The sequence below is a fragment of the Macrobrachium nipponense genome, chromosome 32 (genome assembly GCF_015104395.2).
Source record: "Macrobrachium nipponense isolate FS-2020 chromosome 32, ASM1510439v2, whole genome shotgun sequence".
Classification (NCBI taxonomy): domain Eukaryota; kingdom Metazoa; phylum Arthropoda; class Malacostraca; order Decapoda; family Palaemonidae; genus Macrobrachium; species Macrobrachium nipponense.
Window position 1 is genome coordinate 3,954,075 of NC_061094.1, and position 20,345 is coordinate 3,974,419.

The window sequence follows — 20,345 nt, forward strand, 5'->3', positions numbered from 1 at the left end:
CTTCAAATGCATATAAACTACGAGGATAGAAAGTAAAATCAGCAATCAATTTACAGAATTTAACACAATTCCTCCCAAATAATGGGAATATAAAATGCATTCAATGGAATATAAATGGTCTCTTAACCCGACTACGTCTGGGTGAATTACAAAGAATCATAACGAGACCAACCCAATGTGCATATGTCTACAACATATAGGAAGTAACCCTACATATATCCAACACTATAAAATTGCCTGTTATTCACCAACTGACGGTGGAAAATTAGGCACAGCCATATACGTTCATAATAGCATTACATATGAACCTGTTGACATACCATCTATGCCATATCAAATAACATCAATTAAACTGTATATGCCTGATAAAAGTAAAATTACTATTTGTAATTTATATAACCAACCAAATTTCAATGCAAATTTCAGTGATTTTTCTGAACTTATTAGCAAAAGTATACAGGAACCACTACTTATAGTAGGAGATTTTAATGCACATAATCCATTATGGGATATTAATAACCCCACTGACACATCCGGAATCAACATAGAGAATACTATAATGAAACACAACCTGTATTGTCTCAATGAAAGTGAAGTTCCAACATATTTTTCAAATACACACCTAACCTTTTCTTCAATTGACATTTCATTATGTTCAAATGATGTAGCGGAGAAATTTGAATGAAAAGTCCTAGACGATTCATACACAAGTGACCATTTCCCAATCATTCTGAACTACTTAAGTAATGTCAAAATATTGCCACCTACAAGATATAATATCCAAAAAGCTAACTGGGATAAATATTTCCTATACACACGAAACATACCACCATTCCACATAATGAAGATCACATACTACATGTGAATCCTTCTCAAACTTCATAATAAATGCTGCAGATAAAAGTATTCCAAAAACCAAAACACATTCCACAAAATCCCCTGTCCCATGGTGGAATCCAACATTAACAACATTAAGTAAAATAAAACATATATTGAGTCGCAATCTAAACAGACTCAAAACTCGCCTTAAATCACTCAACAAAATGCCCTATAGTATAAACATATTAAACAAAATAGTTATAACAAACATAACAATTAACCACATTAAACCACTATATAACAAATATACAGCCAAATTTAGAAAAACGGTAATAGCTGAAAAAATCGCATCATGGAAGGAATATGTCTCAAACATATCTTCAAACACATCCACAAGGGATGTCTGGCAAAAGATAAGGAAAATCAATGGAAAACATATAAGACCTCCAAGAAGTGCAATACATTTAAATGGAAAAATATACCATGATACTTATGAAATATCAAACATAATTGGGAAACATTTGGAAAACATCAGTGCTTACTCCAGCCTAGATACACATTTTCAAAGTATCAGAAAACAAAAAGAAAATATAATACTCAATTTTGAAACTCTTGAAGACCTGGAATATAACTATATTTTTAACATGGATGAACTAGATAATGCCATCAACTCTTGTCATCCCTCTGCACCCGGATATGATAAAATATCATTTGAAATGATAGAAAAATTAGCTCCTATAGCTAAATCATATTTATTAAAATTTTACAATAGTATCTGGCTAAAACGTGTCTTTCCTGATAAATGGAAACATGCCATAATTATTCCAATAAACAAACCAGGAAAGGATGCAAGTAATCCATCCAATTATAGACCGATATCTCTAACAAGTTGCCTATGCAAAATCTTAGAAAAAATGGTTAATGCACGATTAACGTATGTAATAACCAAAGAATCCATTTTTTTAACACCAACACAATCTGGTTCAATAGCTGGCAGATCAACCCTAGATCCCTTAACACATTTAGAAGATCATATCAAAAAAGGCTTTGAACAAAAGAAATTAACAGTAGCTATATTTTTTGATATAGAAAAAGCATACGATACAACATGGAAACATAACATCATGCAAAAACTCCACTCCAAGGGACTAAGAGGCCACTTACCAATATTTTATTTAAGACTTAAGAACTTCTTACAACAGAACTTTTCAAGTAAGAGTAGAAATTCCTACTCAGTAACCTATAAACTGGAAGAAGGAATCCCTCAAGGTAGTGTCTTGAGCTGTACATTGTTTGCTTTAGCAATCAATGACATTACTATAAATTTACCAAGTGGTGTAAAAAAACAGTTTATATGTTGATGACTTTGTCATTTACTATACGAGTAGTAATCTGAGACATGCTCAGAGAGTTCTCAGTACTGCCATTTCAAATATATGTAGTTGGGCAAATTCAGTTGGATTTAAATTTTCAACTGATAAAACAAAAGCAATCGTCTTCTACAAGACAAAAGGTGGATGAAGAACCAAACAATCAAACTGCATCTTTATAGCACTGAAATACAATTTTGTACAAAAATCAAGTATCTAGGAGTAATATTTGATCAACATTTAAATTGGAAAGAGCACATCAAATACATTAAAGCCAAGGGCATCGAAGCCCTTACCATATTAAAAAAGTTATCACACTAATTGGGGAGCAAAGCGAGACATTTTATTAATGATATATAAGGCAACAGTCTTATCCATAATAGATTACTGCTGTCCAATATATTCATCCGCCTCAGAATCTGCATTAAAATCTCTCGATGCAGTGCACCATGAAGGCGTGCGATTGTGCACAGGAGCTTTCCGATCGTCCCCAACAAACTCACTTTTGGTGGAGGCAGGTGTTTTGCCCTTAAAACATCACCGTAATTTAATAACAATACAAAGAGGTCTTTCAATGCAAGCGGGATCGTCTCCTGCAACTTACTGCTTCCAAAACTGTAATCAAGTAACAGCAGTTAATAGTACTAGCTCTTTCCCAAAAAGAGCTAGATACATAATGAACATACATAATATGAATCCAATTTTTCACCCACCAATGGAATTGCCACCACCATGGATTTTAAATAGAGTAAAGATATGTACCTCCCTGTCTTACCTACTCAAAAAACAAATGACAAGTACGGAAATGTACCGCCAACATGCTTTGGAGCACATTAGAAGAAAAGGCGACAAATTTATGATATATACAGACGGCTCCAAAAATAATGTTGGAGTAGGAGCATCTGCATATTCGAAAAATATGTTAAGTAAAAAAAGCCTACCTTCAATATCATCAGTATTTACTGCTGAAGTCACAGCCATACAGATGGCTCTAGATATGATATCTGAGGCAAAAGCAAGTGTGTCTGTTATTTTCAGTGACTCACGTAGCGCTATAGATGCAATAAGACAGTATAAAACCAGGAAACCAAATAGTACAGGAAATTCAAATAAAAATTCATCAACTCCTCCAATCAGGAATATCAATGGAAATATGTTGGATCCCAGCACACGTGGGAATAAAAGGAAATGAATATGCAGACTCTGCTGCCAAATCAGCCTGCACTATCCCTCCAACAATTTCATATGCCCCAGTGTCAGACTGGGTAAAATCAGTTAAAACATTAATTTACCAGGATTGGCAAGAAGAATGGGCCTCGGTGCCAACAACAAATAAACTTAAAAATATAAAAACTGAAGTCTATGCATGGAGGACATCCTCACAGGAGGAAAGAGCAAAAGAGGTGATCCTAGCAAGGCTACGTATAGGACACACAAGATTCTCACATGGTCACTTGATGTCAACACCACATGCTGACCCAGTGAAATGTAACAGATGTCAAACACCCATGACAGTACAGCATTTGCTTGTTGAGTGCCCAAATTGGACAGACTAGAGGAGTGGCTTTACTGAGAGTGTTCCAGTCAAAGATCTATTTATCTGCGGAGTTCAGGAAATGAAAAATATTCTTGCGGAAAGCAGGGATTTTTCAATTAATAAAATCATAAATTTTTTAAATAAGACGGGTTTCTCAATAAAGTCTAATTTTTTCTCTCGTCTCTCTCTCTCTCTCTCTCTCTCTCTCTCGTCTCTCTCTCATCATCTCTCTCTCCTCTCTCTCAGGGATTGATCCCTGGAGAACCAGCCCGAGAAGAGTCTACTTGAGACTCAGAGGTCTGGAAAAACTAACACCTATTAATAATAATAATAATAATCCCGCAGGAGAGAGACGTAAGCTACCGCGCATGACAGCGCACGAGCTGGTACTGGCTTGGTTGGACTGGAGGACAGACACGGCAGCAGCCAGCAGCTTACGAATGTCGTCTCTTAACTTAATGTCTGGGTTGCCAGCTACCCTATTCTACGAAGAAATAGGTCCGTTATTTTTTGAGCAGAAAGAGACTCTCAAGCTGGTATAGTATTTAAGCGAAACAGAAAACGCTAAATATATAGATGCGTTTGTGTCGTCAGAACACTACCATACAACGGTAAAAGATAAATCGGAAACTCCTGGAAGGCTGCAGGGAGTAACAATTAAATGTCCTTAAAATAATAGACAATAGACCTCTCGGTTGCCATCCGAAGAGGTAACTACAGCAAGCGTATATGACTTGAACCAACCAGTAGTAAAATAACGCAAGGCAAAATATGATATTATATTACAATAAAGTTTGTTCATACTTACCTGGCAGACATATATATAGCTGAATTCGGAAATACAGCTACATACATATCTGACAGGCAAGTTTCATGAACAAAACTTAGAGAATCGAAGCAGACAGCTCAAGCTTCTTATGTTACTGGACATAAGCGGTCATTGACGTAGTCTACAAGTCTATTTCTTGTACGAGTCTGCGAATGATGAATAAGAGCTCTTCCAAATCTTGTCAATAAGAGCTTATCCGCTTACGCAATATAAAGTTAATGAGATGTTTGTCAATGAGAACTAACCCATTTACGGGACAAAGAGATATTTTGTCAATGAGGGGATACCCACTTACTTGACAAAACGATAGTATATTGTCAATGGGGGAAAATCACTGAATTGACAAAACGTAATCCAGGAAGTCGAGCATATTATTTTTCCGATTCCCGTATCAATCGAGGAAGGGGGCAAGAATCCTGATAAGAGACTGGGCTTTCAGCAGGTAGGACCCTGATGTTCAACTTCGGCAGCGTAGTCCCGAACTTAGGAACTAACAAAATCTATCATCTGAAAAGCCCTTTCAGATGGACTAAAAAGCTTGCAATTTAAATTTATTGGCAGTATGGCAAAGGAAGTCCTGTCTTGCGCTTTCCTGAAGAGCGTCCTCTTGATGAGTGCTTTTGCAAGAATCCTACCGAAAGTAGTCGAGCGTCATGACGTGTAGGACGTCGAGCTTTTACATAACCCGTAACTGCCTTATCACAAAGTCTTGACTGCGGTAGAGCAAACGAGATCTTCCCTTGAGCTTTCCTTAACTCCATCCACCTATGCGAAAAGCAATATTAATTGACAAGAGACCTCTTGAATTCACGAAACCCGATGTCTTGCTGGGTTTCGAAGAAGAAGTTGTCTGTTCACTTTAAGCTTCCTCCGAAGCACTGCCTACTTCACATTCTTTGCAGGTGAGGTAGAAGGTATCACCGAAGGTAGAGGTAAAAATTCTTAGGCCCAAATCTGAAACAAGAGCTTGAAGAGTTCAACAGAAACGTTCAGCCAGGCGACACACCTGGCGTGCGCTGGTGCACGCTCGGCGTCCACTGGCGCGCGCTCGGCGTCCACTGGAGCACGCTCGGCGTCCACTGGCGCGCGCTTGGCGTGCACCCGCGCGCACCTGGAGTCCATCCAAGTCGAGAGGGAACGCCTTCTTATTGTGACAGTAAAATAAAACTTAGGCGTCCGCTCTCAAAAGCTTCCTGCTACTATGACTTCTTTTACGTATTTCTCGGTGGAAAGGCGGACACGAGTTCAGGCGACGTTCGCCTTCTTACTTCTCACTGAAACGCAAAACGAGAGAGAGAGGACGTGAAGCGTCCTCTTCTATAAAGCTTCTATTTAGAGGGCGCGAGTCCTTCAGAAAGCTCCAACCCCTGCACGGGGAGGAAGCTTCGGAGGACGAGAAGCAATCCTTCAGGATTCATGCACGCGCACGCACTTTGGCAGTCTGGGGATTTTCATCAGAAACTGCCGAAGGCACGCCAGATCGGTGGGGGTTCCTTGTAACCCTCCTTAGGCTTTCGACATGCTCCCTCCCCGGGTCCTGGGAGTCAAGCAGAGGTCCCGGCCTAGAGGTGAAACGAGGCCGATCTGACGCACCCTCCACTACACAAGGGGAATCACTGCACTTCTGCACTTCACTTTTACTCTCTAAAGCAAGCACTTTCGATTCTAAGTTACGAATCGAAAGAGTATCAGAGAAAGGGCAATTCCTCTACAGACACTGTTTAGGGCCCGAAGGCAACACTACAGGGTTAGGAGTAACAATTAAAGAAGTAGCACTCTTCACAGCAATGAAGGAGAGCGAGCACCTCTCGTAGACATATTCATAGCCCGTAGGCCATACTACAGGGTTAGGCAAAATAAAGTCTACAGGAAGGTTAGCAGGTTCACTACCCTGACTTTTGTTACTGATTAATTGCGTACATACGAATCATACGTCTTCCTTACGGAATTAGACATGTTTACTGATTAATTGCGTACATACGAATCATACGTCTTCCTTACGGAATAGACAAAGTCTCACACTCCTTACATGACAAATCTCAACAAAGAAGCAAGACCCATACCCCTTGTACATACCAGTGCGGATCTACCGAAGCTTTCGGTAGCCACACCCTATCTTTGCAGACAACCCCGTCTGAAACTAGCCTAACTAGATTCAGATATTTTATGCAAAAATGAATCAAATTCAAATCAATTTAAGATAGCGTATGCCTAGCCACAAATCCAAGTAAATAAATCAAAAGACAATTAGGATACTTAGCGGCAATGAAGTTTCCAAAATCCTAAGACGGAGGTACTGAAAATAGGTGTTTTCAGCACCGGCGACAGAAAAATTATGAATAGAAAATGGGAATGGTTCCCGATACCCGCCTCCCAGCGGCGGGAATGGGTACTAACCACCTGGCCGACACTGCGTGTGTCAGAAGTTTTTAAAATTCTGTCGGATTTCAGAAAATACAGCTATATATATCTGACAGTAAGTTCCATGAACAAAATATAGAATAATTCTAAGTAAATGTACCACATATAGTACATGCTGCTCATTAAGACAATCCCTTATGTACCATATATGGAGCAGATCACAGTCAACGTGTTAATACAATTTTTCTTGTAAGACGCAGAAGGCCATTGAATAAAAGTATCAACAAGACAATTAGTCAGTTTGAAGTACGAGTATTTGTTTGACAAAAGAAACAAAAATTTTACAAAAATTTTGTTCAAAAAATGGAATTTTCAACATAAAAAATGTTCGACAAACTAGGTACCACTGTACAGTAAAGGATAGCAATCCAAACACTCATCCAATTATTCAACAACAGAGGAGAGAGTGCAAAAAGTTGTCTAATGATCTCAGACACCAAAAAAACAGTGACTAGTAACAGAAGATGAGTCACAGGTATTCCCCTCCTCACCCCCATAACCACCAGTTAACCTTGCTACCAAATTCAGTAAGTGTTCCAGCTCACACTGAGGATACTTCTACATAAAATGCAATGGTTTGTATTTCTGTAGGAACAACTTGTTTTTAAAGCACAACATTTCTAGATTGTCAGTTAGGAAGTGCGAGAGATTTACTGATAAGTACAGCTGTACAAATAGGAAATAATCGCCAATTGAACATCCTCTGAGGGATAAAAAATTTTTTTAGACTGACTCTTTGTAAGTAGCATCTCACCATCATATAAACACTTACCTTTAGAAGGTTTTCTGTGGATGAATAGTAATGGCTATCTTCACCATCTCCATCATAATCACCCTCTGAAGCAATAACAACACCATCCTCAGAGCAAGTGCTACTCAAACGACTCCGAATACTTTCACTATCCTTGCTACCTGGAAAACAAAAATTAATGCCATCAAATATATAATAAAAAGTACATACTACAAAACCTAGATAACATTTTTCTTAGAAAAATTATTAGCTGTAACTATTAAAATTAAGAACAAAGTCAGGTTTGTAAAATAATGAACATTTTTATGATAAAATTAATTATTTGAGATGAATCTTAGCTACTCTTAAAGTTAGCTTATATCTACACGCTGATTAGGTAAATCGGCATTCAAACAAAAAATTGAATGGCTGCCCATATGACAATCTAGTTTACCTGTTCTCCACCAGGTGTGTTTTGAATGTTTTAGCTCGTCAGAATTCTTCTTGCCGCCATTGCGCTTAGGCGATTTTTGGTATTCTATGAAGTTTGGCTGTTTTGCACCTGTTTACAGTATTGTAATTTCATTTTCCACTAGAAGCAAAACCAACAACATCAGGCTATATTGGAATGATTTTGGTGTAAGCAGGTTGTTGGAATTTGAAGTAGATCAACATTCGGTTCATACCAGCTGCAGGAGTACAGAGTGTGATCTTGGAACTAGATAAGAGGAATGTAGGGGATTATTCTGAGGACTTTATGCCTGAATAAGTCAGATATAGAAATGAAGGGAAGCTAGTAGATGGTAAAAGCAATTAGTTAGGTCAAGACTTAAACCTCTCAGTTCTATCCTACCTAATGTCCCTTCATCTGCAGCTACCCGTCTCAGGCTAGGCATTTTGGTAGTGCTAGTATTGAGACTTCCTTCATAGCTCTGCCTTCTGCTCCCCATTCAGTTCAGGAAAAGCGTATTGCGAAGTTAGAACAATGACATTAAACTTATTTTAAGTTCTAATACAAGTTGAACCGAGTTCATGACAGGGAACGTTCCGAACCCCTCCATAGTGTGCACTCTTTTTCGCATTCTCCTATTAGAAGTAAGGTGTTGGTGCCCTTGCCTGTACTACATAGCCCGAGCCTTGGACTGCCCAGTGATAGTGTGCCTTTGCAGAAAGAGTCAGCTACCAGGGACCCAGGTCAGTTCTCGGGGCAATGGGGTTCTGTGCCCTCCAATACCTACTTCGTCCTTTTTCACAGTCTGAATCTTGTTTAACACATTCGCCAAAGGACCGTTTTGGTAAACATTAATCTTCACTCCGTAAGCAAATTCTGCCATCATCAGCACCTAGTTTGAGGTTGTTAGCACACATAGGATTAATAATATGGTATAGACAGTTATATTGACATAATAATGTCTCTCTAGTAAGTTTTACTTATATTTTGATATTACGTCAACTCATTCGATGGTTCAACCAATCTCTCATGTTTTGCTTATTCTAAATTCTCATCTGCTAGCCTATTCCTCTTTCTCCGTTGAAATGCACTTGTTCGCTCTTTGTGTGCTCTTTCTTCGGCTATCAGCAAATCTCTTACTCTAACTTGATTAATGTTTCTCTTTCCAATCTACAATGTTTATAGTATCTTCAGTTCTTTCCATGCTAGATATCATTCTAGCTTCATAGCTTTCTCATGATGTGTCCTATGGGAATGCTTTCAAGTTTGTTAATTCACTTTCAGATGAGGCAGGAGAGTCGTCGTAACTCCTCTCCCCGCCCCCAACCTCCCAAACTTCCCACTTTCTTTTGTGCCTCTTTTTCTTTCCCTCAGTTAACTTGTGTGGATCCAAGTCATGGATGTGATACAGATCTCAGCTGCTGTTGTCTGCTTTCGGCAAGTGTCACTTTCTGTTACCAGGTGTTGCCTCCTGTTGCCCTCTGGCAGAAGAATAGTTTTTATTGGAGAAACTCCTGTTTGATTGGCATTTGTTGCAACTGCGCTTCACTGTATCGTCAATTAGTTGAGGAAAGAGGTGACACAGAGAATATATCTCGCTTGTCTTAGTGTATTTCAGCACCTTTTTAATAATTGGAGAAAAGAACCTAAGTTTTCTCCTTCAATTAGAGCGCATTTTGTAACTTTTCATGTAATTGGTCGCACAAAGCTCATTTTAGGTTTGCCATGGCTTGCCTTGTTTTTTATGAAGTTGCAGAGAGCCAGAGACCACCCCTTGCGACACAAGCGTTTAATGGCGCTTAAACCCTCTTCAGTAGGAGGTTCAGTTCCTTTCTCTTTCCTGTGGAGAGACAAACTCAAGACTGACAGGTGCTTGGAGATGTGGAATGGAGTCTCAGTCTAGCTTGTTGAATTATCATTTACGCAGTATGTTTTCTCTTCCCTGCATCAGCTTAGAGGAGTGGAGGCACCAACCTAGCGAGTTTGTGAAGCCAGCTTTAAGGTTTTGGCACCAGCGGGAGTTTAGTGAGGAATAGTTAGTTTCAACTCATTTCTGATACTGCAGGCTACTGTTCTCATACTTATACTAACTCGGTCTGAAAGAAGTGAGAACACTTTTGCTTCTGTCTGCTTATGCTTCCCAGGTTAAGGCGATTAGGGAGTACCTATTGGTAGTCTTATTTTATACCTTTCAGAGATAAGTGCAGTCCTCAGGTTCTGGTAGATGCACATTTGCAAACCTCCTGGCATGCTTTGGAAGACTTGGGACCAGTACCTTACAGGTTGGAGAGTGGAGACAGTGAAGGGGAGATTCTTTTTTGGTTGCCCTCCACTAGTTCAATCTTCTATAGATGTTCCTGTCTTCTTCAGCAGAAGTCTCTCTCTCTCTTTAGTAGGAGGTTGTTTTACCTCTTGTCTTTCCTAGCTCCATAAGCAATTGGAGATAGGCAGTCATTCTTGGACATTTTGAAACTGAATAACATGAAGTGTCTGTCCCCATACTTTTTGGTTTTCCTAGCATAGTTTTAGTACCTTTCCAAAGAACGGTCAGACTTGTGGTAGACATGCAGAAACGTATTCCTCTTTCCAGTATATCCTCAGTCACGCAAGATGTATTTACAATAAGGTACAGTGGACCCCCAGTATTCGGGTTCTCCGGATCAGCAGACTCACACATTCAAGGATTTTTCTCAGGAACATTCTCCCCCATTATTAATGGAAAATTCACCTATTCATGGTATTTTTCTATAAGAAATATCCACAAATTCCTGGTTTTTTTTTATCAATTTCATTTTTGTTATAAAACTATTAAAAAACCAGGTATGAAAATTTTTTGGGTTTTTTTTCTTGAGTTTTAACTAACAAAATAGGAAGTTTTGAGCATTTTTATATGAGTTCCAACTATTCACAGGTTCTAACTATTTGTAGGGGGGGGGGGTTCCGGTATGCTTCCCCTGCAAATACGGGGGGACCACTGTATTGCTGTTCAGTGCGCTTTATTTGGGTTAGTGTACAGCACCTCTATAAGTATTGTGGAAGGTGTCAGCTTTAGGAGCAAGAAAATGTTCTACTGAATCACTGGCTCAATTTGGCCAACTCTGTTGACAGTATTCCAAAGGCCAAGGACCTGTTGCTTCACCTGGCCCAGTTTCTATGCATTATGATTTTTAATTCTCTAAATCTTGATGTGGGGATGATACTTAAAATGTGCAGGTTTGTCAGTCAAAGACGAATAGGTACTTGCTTCTTGAATAATTTTAGGCCTGAAGGAAGCTTCCTATACGGCAAAGGCTTTCTTTATTAGAAAACATGACCTCACTGGTGATTTTTTCAGATTATTGGGTGAACCTACATTATTAGGTTTTGGTTTTCCCTTTTTTGTGCAACACAAAACAGTGAGTTTTAACTAGTGGCATTACACTTTCATACAACACAGAATGGTCAACACTACACCTGGTAAAACTTTCTAGATGTCAGGGCAGTGGAAAGACCATTAGAGATGCTTAGCAAGTTTATCCCTGGTCAGAAACAAGTCATTGTGGGAAGTTTACTGTTTTGAGTAAAATTAACTCAATATTGGTTTGATTGACAGTGTTTTGGCAATTGGGGATTCAGAGAGAACAAACTACCTACAGATAGCTATTATATCCGTAACTTTGGCAGTTGCTGAGGGATCTGAGGAGCACTCACGTACACTTTCTACCATGTCGATGAACAGGAACACCCAGACAATTACTACTCCTTTGATGGCCCTCAGGGCTTGAGCAGTGGACGTGCTTCCTTAAATTTGGTCTGATTCAGACTCAATAGGCCTGCCCCTTATATCTACTCTATGTACTATTGAGCAATTTCAAGTTCAAGAGTTGCTTAGTGTCTCCCGTAGAGCCCTTGTAGCCTCAGAGCAAATGATTTTCAGAATTTCTAGCGCTCTCCGTAAATGTCTCGCTTATTCTTCCGTTAATAGAAAATAAACTCAAACTACAGAATTCCATCCACTTTCACTAACTTATGCATCTCCTTCATAACTGCTTGGAGATGCTAGAATGTCCCCTCCCAATAAGGGGATTTTCAAGATATCATAGGATCTATCCTTAATCAAGTGGAAAACAACTGTGGGCTTCTGTCAGAAGCTGATAATTCTAGAGGAATTATCAGCAGCCCCTGGAACCTTGCAGACATCAATGTTTTCTGCTTTCTTAGAAATGGTAAGATTTTTTCACTGTCTACTATCAAGGTTATCATTCCATACTTCCCTCAGTATTGCATCATGTGCTTTTAGATCTTGCTGAGGATCAGCACCGGAAAGGTGTTGAGATTGAAGCCCCTTCATCTCTATATCAGTCTCTCTCTGTAGTTTAGATGCTGGTCTAACTAAATTTTATCTAAATTACTTACTATGAAACCATTTACAGGCGGCCCTCGGTTAGCGGCAGGGGTTCCGTTCCTGGCCACCGACGCCAAGCGATTTTCGACGTTGAGCGATTTTAAAGCCTACGGCCGCCGCACACCTTCTTTCAAAACTCTAGACCAGTCAAAGGCTCCGTAATCCCACACGGCGCAATAAGTAAAATTATATTTATGCAGTTATAGTACTATAGAATTTACTGTACAGTACATGTGGGTGTCTAGAGTTTGTAAAGATATAATAAAGTTTATACAGTGTACAGGTAGCTGTAGTGTTCAGGTTATGATCATTAGTCTTACAATAGTCCGATTTTATGAGAGATCAAATTACAATGGCCTAACTTTATACATCTTCTAGTTACATAAGTTCAATAACAGCAAAAGAGAATGATGAAAGTGTGGTTTTAACGTTATACTCGTTGCGTGAACGTGTACAGCCATGAACAACCGAACGAGAAACTACTTTTTTTTCTAAGTACAACCGAACTGGATAACATCTGTTTGGCTTGTATTTCGATCATCGTACTACAGTGCAACATTGCCGTATTTGTTATAAATGGCGTTATGTATAGAATAGAACTGAGATATCTTAATGTAATAACTTTATTCGTTATAGATCAGAGATCAATATAGATTAAAGATCAACCGGGAAATATACCGTTAAATTTAAACCTAGTTATAACTGAAGCTGAGAAAACTGTTCAAACTGCTAATGACTATTATCGTACATCGGCAACAAGGATAAAACTGCAGTAAACGTCTGCCATCACACACAACTGTAGATAAAATTGGGATAAAATCATTTAATCAAAACTACTGTGCTTGAAAGAACACATTTTACTGTTGGTTTCACGCCGATATAAGATATAACGTAAAGTTCGTATTACGATGATATAAAGGATTATTGCGAACGGAATCACGTAATTTTTTACGCAATAAACATGCCGCCAACGTAATCTGTTAACGAAAAAAATAGTAGTTCACATTCACAACGAGACATATTCAATAAATATTTCCACCTAAAAACACGCTGTATAAGGAAAAATAACTTTGTCTCATATAAGTCAAGTATATAGATATTCGTTATGCTAACTAGAAGCAAGAGCATTCGCTCAGAATTGCGTTATGGTGAAACAAACTCGTATTCATCAGCTGATTTCAAACCACAACATTGGCCGCTCCGCGGAATACGGGCTTAAGTTTGCCGTAGTATTTTAAAATACAATAATATGAGAACACATACAATATTCTTGGATACAGTGAAATAATGTATAACTTTTTAAAGGATTTATGGAAAAGATACATAATTAATAAAATAACACAATGCATTTTCCGGAACTGGCGGACAAGAACGACAAATGAAAAAACATCCACCCCTGACAACGTGGAGCGTAGTTACAAAGGCTGCCTTAATTTGTATCTTATTTCTGTACAAAAATGAAAAATACCTTTTACGTAATATATTTTCATATCACATTTTAAACATAAAAGCATAAACATAAAAGCTAAACATTTGAAAAATTGACACATCGATCGTAGAAATTTGCACTCTTTTTATCTCGATATTTTTGGAAGAGCGGCAGTCGGCGGCATACAAGAACGAACTTGAAAAACAACAACGTAGTTGATAACTTGAAGGGGAGTTTCAAAAGCTGCCTGTTTATCATATTTCTGCACAGAAATAAAAATACCCTATTCGTAATACATTTTCATACACATTTTAAACATAAAAGCATAAACATTTATAAAATCGACATCGATCGCTAATTTGCACTTTTTTTAAATCGATATTTTCGGAAGAGCGGCAGGCGGCGGCTTACAAGAAAGAACATGAAAAAATATCGTATTTGATAACGTGAAGGGCAGTTTCAAAAGCTGCCTTGTATATTCCAATTTCTGTACAGAAATAAAAATGCCTTTCACGTAATACATTTTCATACACATTTTAAACAAACGCATGAACATTTATGAATCGACACATCCATAGCTAAATTTGCACTTATGTAACTCGATATTTTCGGGAAGAGCGGCAGTCGGCGGCATACAAGAACGAACTTGAAAAAAAAACAACATAGTTGATAACTTGAAGGGGAGTTTCAAAAGCTGACTGTTTATTATATTTCTGCACAGAAATAAAAATACCCCATTCGTAATACATTTTCACACACAAATCGACACATCGATCGCTAATTTGCACTTTTTTTAAATCGATATTCTCGGAAGAGCGGCAGGCGGCGGCTTACAAGAAAGAACATGAAAAAATATCGTATTTGATAACGTGAAGGGCAGTTTCAAAAGCTGCCTTTGTATCATATTTCTGTACAGAAATAAAAATGCCTTTCACGTAATACATTTTCATACACATATTAAACAAAAGCATGAACATTTATGAATCGACACATCCATAGCTAAATTTGCACTTATGTAACTCGATATTTTCGGCATAGAACAGCGTCAGAGGCATATATTTTACCCTAATACCTACGTAATAACTCTCCATAAAATTTGTTAATATAATTTGCATAACCTTTATGGTCTGAACGGCATTTCTACAAATGTATGGACTCGTTAGACAACGGCGCTAGCGGCGCTGTTAACTGAAATTTGTGCCGTAAAGATACCTTTAAAATGCCTTATTTTTTTAATGAATATTTTTGACGACCGCCGTAAAACAGATTCGCCGTTGAGTGATTGCGCCGTTAACCGCGGGCCGCCTGTATTTAGCACTATCTGCAGTTAAAAGAGTAAATTTATTGCAGGCAGCCTTCTTTAAGCTGTTGTAAAAGGAATGCTATTTTATCTTTTTGCCTTAGAGCTGAATGATGTTAAGGCTACTTTTTCAGAGAACTGTAAGAATTCCAATGTAACCTCCTTAGTAGGGGAGAGGAAACACTTCTCTGTCCTGTTGAGGCAAATAAAACTTAATCAGATGGGTTAAGCCTGGAAGAGGTTGTAATCCTTTTAGAAACCTAGAACATCTTTGTTAAAGGTTAATCCTGGAAGAGGCAAAGTTAACCTTTTGTTTTGTGGTTTTAGGAAACCTAGATGTCGTTGTCAAAGGTTAAGCCTGGAAGAGGCACAATTAACCTTTTGTTTTGTAATTTTAGATAACCTAGCTGCCTGGAAGAGGCAAAGTTAACTTTTTGTTTTGTGGTTTTAGAAAACATAGAATGCCTTTGTCAAACGTTAAGCCTGGAAGAGGCAAAGTTAACCTTTACTTTTGTGTTTTTAGAAACCTAGAACATCTTTGTCAAAGAACACAATGTCCTATGTGACGTATTTGATTAGGCTAGTGCATGAGAACTAGCTCCATATCTTCTACCTTTATTGAAGATAAACATTCATAAAGTGAGTAGCAGTTGTAACTTCATTTAGTGTTACGCCAATTTGTCACTTCAGGATAGGATTGATGTTGTGTAGCAGAAGTGCAATTTGGTTTTACCTGCTAACTACCTTAAGTACAGGTAGTCCCCGGTTATCAGCGGACTTAGTTAATGGAAATCTGGTTTTATGGCGCTTTGTCTAGTGCTATAAGGAGTCGAGTTCTGGCTACTGGCACCTTATGGCACGACAATAGAGTTATGGCGTCATAACATAGCTAGCAAAGGCACCATTGACCGGTTATCAGTGCTGTAAGCGCCATAAATTACCAAGTTTTTATTAAAAGCAGTTTTCACTTATCAGCACCCCTCCAAAGAAACCAGGGACTGCCTGTATACAGAATTGTGCTTGAAAACAGTTTAGCCCTTAGTCTGCTACTAAAAGTGGGTAGTCTTTTCCTGAATCCGAAGAAAAAGCAATCTGTTAGGCTCTTTGGTTTAAATCCGGGATTTCAATATTTTGGGGAGCGTGAAGGTACAAATTTTGTATAGATTTGCACCTACTGAAAAGTCACACACTAAGTTATCTTCTGTTGATAGGACGATGTCAAGTATGTTGTTTCCTCTAGTAGGTTTGTCAACCCTTTAGTGGAGGAATTCAGTTTTTACAAAATCTATAAGCCTTTTTCCTTCTGCTGCATTGAAATCTCCCATTATTATGCAGAGTTTGTTGTTTATCTCTTCTCCTAGTAGTGCATACAGCTCCTTATTGGACATTTGTGATTGGTGGGGGGTCTGTACACTAATATTAGAGTTATCATCTTCCCTAGACTGTTTATATTCATGCCAATCACTTCTTGCATGGCTGCAATTTTACACTATTGGACTGAAGTGGTCCCTGACATATAACATAATGCCTTCACCTTCTTTATTGAGTTTATCTTTTTTGAACAATTTATATCCAGCTATCTGGTACTGGCCTACGAAGTCTATGGTTGCCTCTTGTATCCATGTTTCTGTGATACCTATTATGTCTAATTCTTCACTTGCTACCAATGCTTCGAAGAGATTTACTTTGTTCCGAGTAGATTGTGCATTAAACTGCGCCACTCTGAGACTTTACTATCTTCTTTTTGTCCTCGGTGGTTTTATCAGTTTCCCTTACTGTCACTGTTTCCTGCAGTGCTATTACTAACCAGATTCTGGGAACTTTCCAACTTCTTCCCTTGAATGAGGGACTGATGACCTGGGGGCAGACCCCACCGACCTCCCTTGGGCTGTCAGTATAGCTTATCCCTGGTGCAGGGAAGTATGCTAGGGACCTTTGCCTAGGAGAATCGGCAGGCCAATTAGCCAGCTCCTCCACTGTCACTTCACGCTCACTCACAATGCTTTTATTTTCTATAAACGCTTTTACAGAACCCCAAATTTGAGCTACTGTGTTCACTAACAAGTCAATTTTTTCTCAAGAATGGCAATGGCATTGGGTCTGGAAGTGCAGGAACTGGGTCCAGGGTTAGGTGGAAGAGAGGCAGGACTAATAATGGGGGACAAAGCGGAGAGAAAAACAATAGATAATTCAATAGGAGAATTAACTAATTCCTGACTAGCTAAACTCTTTTCCCTACCAGTTGCTTTTCTCTTTCTGTCTTTCTCTAGTTTATTCAAATGAGAGCTTAAGATTTTCTTATCCTTACTTCCCCAATCCTTACACTCTTTACAAGTCAAGCTAGCTGAACATACTTGTCCCCTGCAAGATGTACATTTAGTGTGCGAATCATACTTCACTTAAGTAAGTCTAGTATTGAAGCCTGTGCTGCAATAACGAATACTCGTCAAACTTGTGTCAGACATCTTTAAGCTCAAAAGTCAAAAAGCAAATCCTTACCCATAATCTTCACTATAAGTCAAAATTCAGAGGAAATCCTATAGTATGTGTAATCACCAAAAGGCTATCTAAACAAAAACACTTCACCAATTTGCAAAATAATTCCACAAAATTCAATGAAGAGAATTTCAAAACATCGCTGCTGCTCACAACCATCACTAAGAGCCGGCATAAACAAATTGGTTCTCTCTGCTCAGTTGTTTCCCTCTTTCCCAAAAGTGGGCGGGGCCATTTACCTTCACTTTTAAAACAAAAGAATCGCTACCACGAATTTCAGAATGTAGTTGCTGGTACTTTTAAGCTTTTAGCTATGTAATTACTTTTTAAGTTACATATACAAAACAAGTCTATTCATAGGTCAACAATGTTCCTCATTGGACGAGTGGATTTCATGCTCAGCTACCATTCCGATCGTCTGAAGTTCAATTCTCGGCTCGGCCAATGCGGAACCAGAGATTTCTCGAAATAATGTGGTTCAGATCCCACAATAAGCTATAGGTCCTGTTGCTAGGTAACCAATTGGTTCCTAGACACGTAAAAATATCTTTGGGCCAGCCCTAGGAGAGCTGTTAATCAGCTCAGTGATCTGATAAACTAAAATATATTTAACTTATCATAGGTCAACAAGAAAAGGGGAGGGGAGAAAGAAGAAAATTTACAGGAAAAAGAAGGAGAGGGATAAAGGTCCCAATGTTAAGTTGAACCCACTGTAAAGATGGTACACACAACAGTGCATACAATCTCAGTAGTGTATCCCTAGGCCCCCAACCTCAACCAGGAGTTGGATGGGAGGATAGCAGAAGAAAAAGTCTATGTCACAGCAGAAACAACATCAATCAGATAAACTAGAATGAAGGGAGGTATATTATCTCCAAACAAAAACATCTATCTTTTTAGGCTTCCTCCATTATGATCCAGTCTCTAAAACAGAAATTATAAGGAGTTCTGGCACATGCTTATGACCAGGTCATATATAACATACTGATAACGTCCACTCGTCTTCAATTATAGAACAACAATGCAAATAGCAAAGCACACTAAAACCAAAGAGAGTGTCAAGAAAGCTACTGAACAGCCAAAGTTAAGGTTTCACAGGAGATATGCCAGTTCTTGATGAAAACTGGAATAAAAAATGAGGGGATTCAGACTGGTGAGAGGATGGGAAAAAACTCCACTGATTAGTTCCAGGTATCATTGAACACATCTCTGTGTAAATGATGAAGGTTTCTATTCTCATAAGAACACCTAAATTATGCAATGCAATTTTGCCCTTTACTATTATTTATATTATTTTTCAACAAACTGTATTTGTTACAGTACTTTCAATCTAACCTCAAAATTTTACTACCAAAAAATTAATCACCTACTTGTAGAATCATTGCTTGCACTCTTCCCATTAAAAGCTTGCTTCATGAATTTTGCTTTTTCCTCTTCTATTTTCTTCTTGCACTCCTGTTTCTCTCTATCATCTTCCAAGATTTGCTGGCTCACAGCAAACCTTTCTCTCGCTATTTTCCCTTCTGAAACAGATAAACCAGCAGCTGCTGAATCCTGAGGCTTAAACTTAATGAATATATGTCCATCAAGCCTCTCTAACAGTTCATTTTGATACCTTGAGGAGGCTAGCTAGTTTTTAAAAATGACATTGTTATGATACAATAAAGTTTCATACATACTTACCTGGCAGATATATACATAGCTATCGACTCCGTCGTTCCCGACAGAATTTCAAATTTCGCGGCACTCGCTACAGGTAGGTCAGGTGATCTACCGCCCTGCTCTGGGTGGCAGGGCTAGGAACTATTCCCCGTTTTCTAATCATAATCTCTCTTCCACCTGTCTCCTGCGGGGAGGCTGGGTGGGTCTTCAATTGTTTATATATCTGCCAGGATAAGTATGTATGAAACTTTATTGTATCATAACAATGTCATTTTCATACATTCAACTTACCTGTCAGATATATACATAGCTGATTGACACCCTTTGGTGGAGGGCAAGAGACAGCTAACTAACTGACTAGACAGGTAAACAACATATGTTGTAGGTATTAATAAACCTTAGTTCCTACCTTTTTAGATGGAAGACTTCGTGGCTACTGCCCAGGAGTCTGCTTCATCTCAAGAGCCTTAGCGATAGTGATCTGTGGCCACGAGTTCTTGTGGATCTGTCGATGGGGTCTCTTCCACTTACTCGACAGAATCCTAACTGTCGTTTGTCAATGGGCGCACATCCGCTTATATGACAACACGCACTAATTTAAGGAGCACACAACCAATCCCGATCACCCGATCCTAACCCGTGTTAGTTCTAAGATTGCCTAGAGTTATCCCCAAACTCTTTGCAAACAACCACAAACTCGAAACTCATACATACAAAAATTTTTGTACCCCTCTAATAGTCAGATGTCACTCGATTTTCAAATGAAGAGAAGTGAAGGCCGCCTGTGCGACTACTGACACTCCCATACACCGAAAACCCGAGAACACATCCGACAAGAGGGTTCCGTACATAATTTTAAGGATTGGTGCTTTCTCCTTTACCCAGAACCGTCTGTGCTGACACAAACGGACCTAACG

General features: G+C 38.7%; 1 protein-coding gene across 1 annotated transcript in view; it reads right to left on the bottom strand.

Moving 5' to 3' along the window:
• The window catches only part of LOC135207196 (dynein axonemal assembly factor 4-like), a 72,044-nt gene that overhangs the window by 22,739 nt on the left and 28,960 nt on the right, over nucleotides 1–20,345 (bottom strand). The window contains exons 4-5 of the mRNA XM_064238767.1: nucleotides 19,133–19,289; nucleotides 7,749–7,884 (exon numbers count right to left, since the gene is read on the bottom strand). Coding sequence (XP_064094837.1) covers nucleotides 7,749–7,884; nucleotides 19,133–19,289 — 293 coding nt within the window. The remainder of the gene's footprint in view (nucleotides 1–7,748; nucleotides 7,885–19,132; nucleotides 19,290–20,345) is intronic.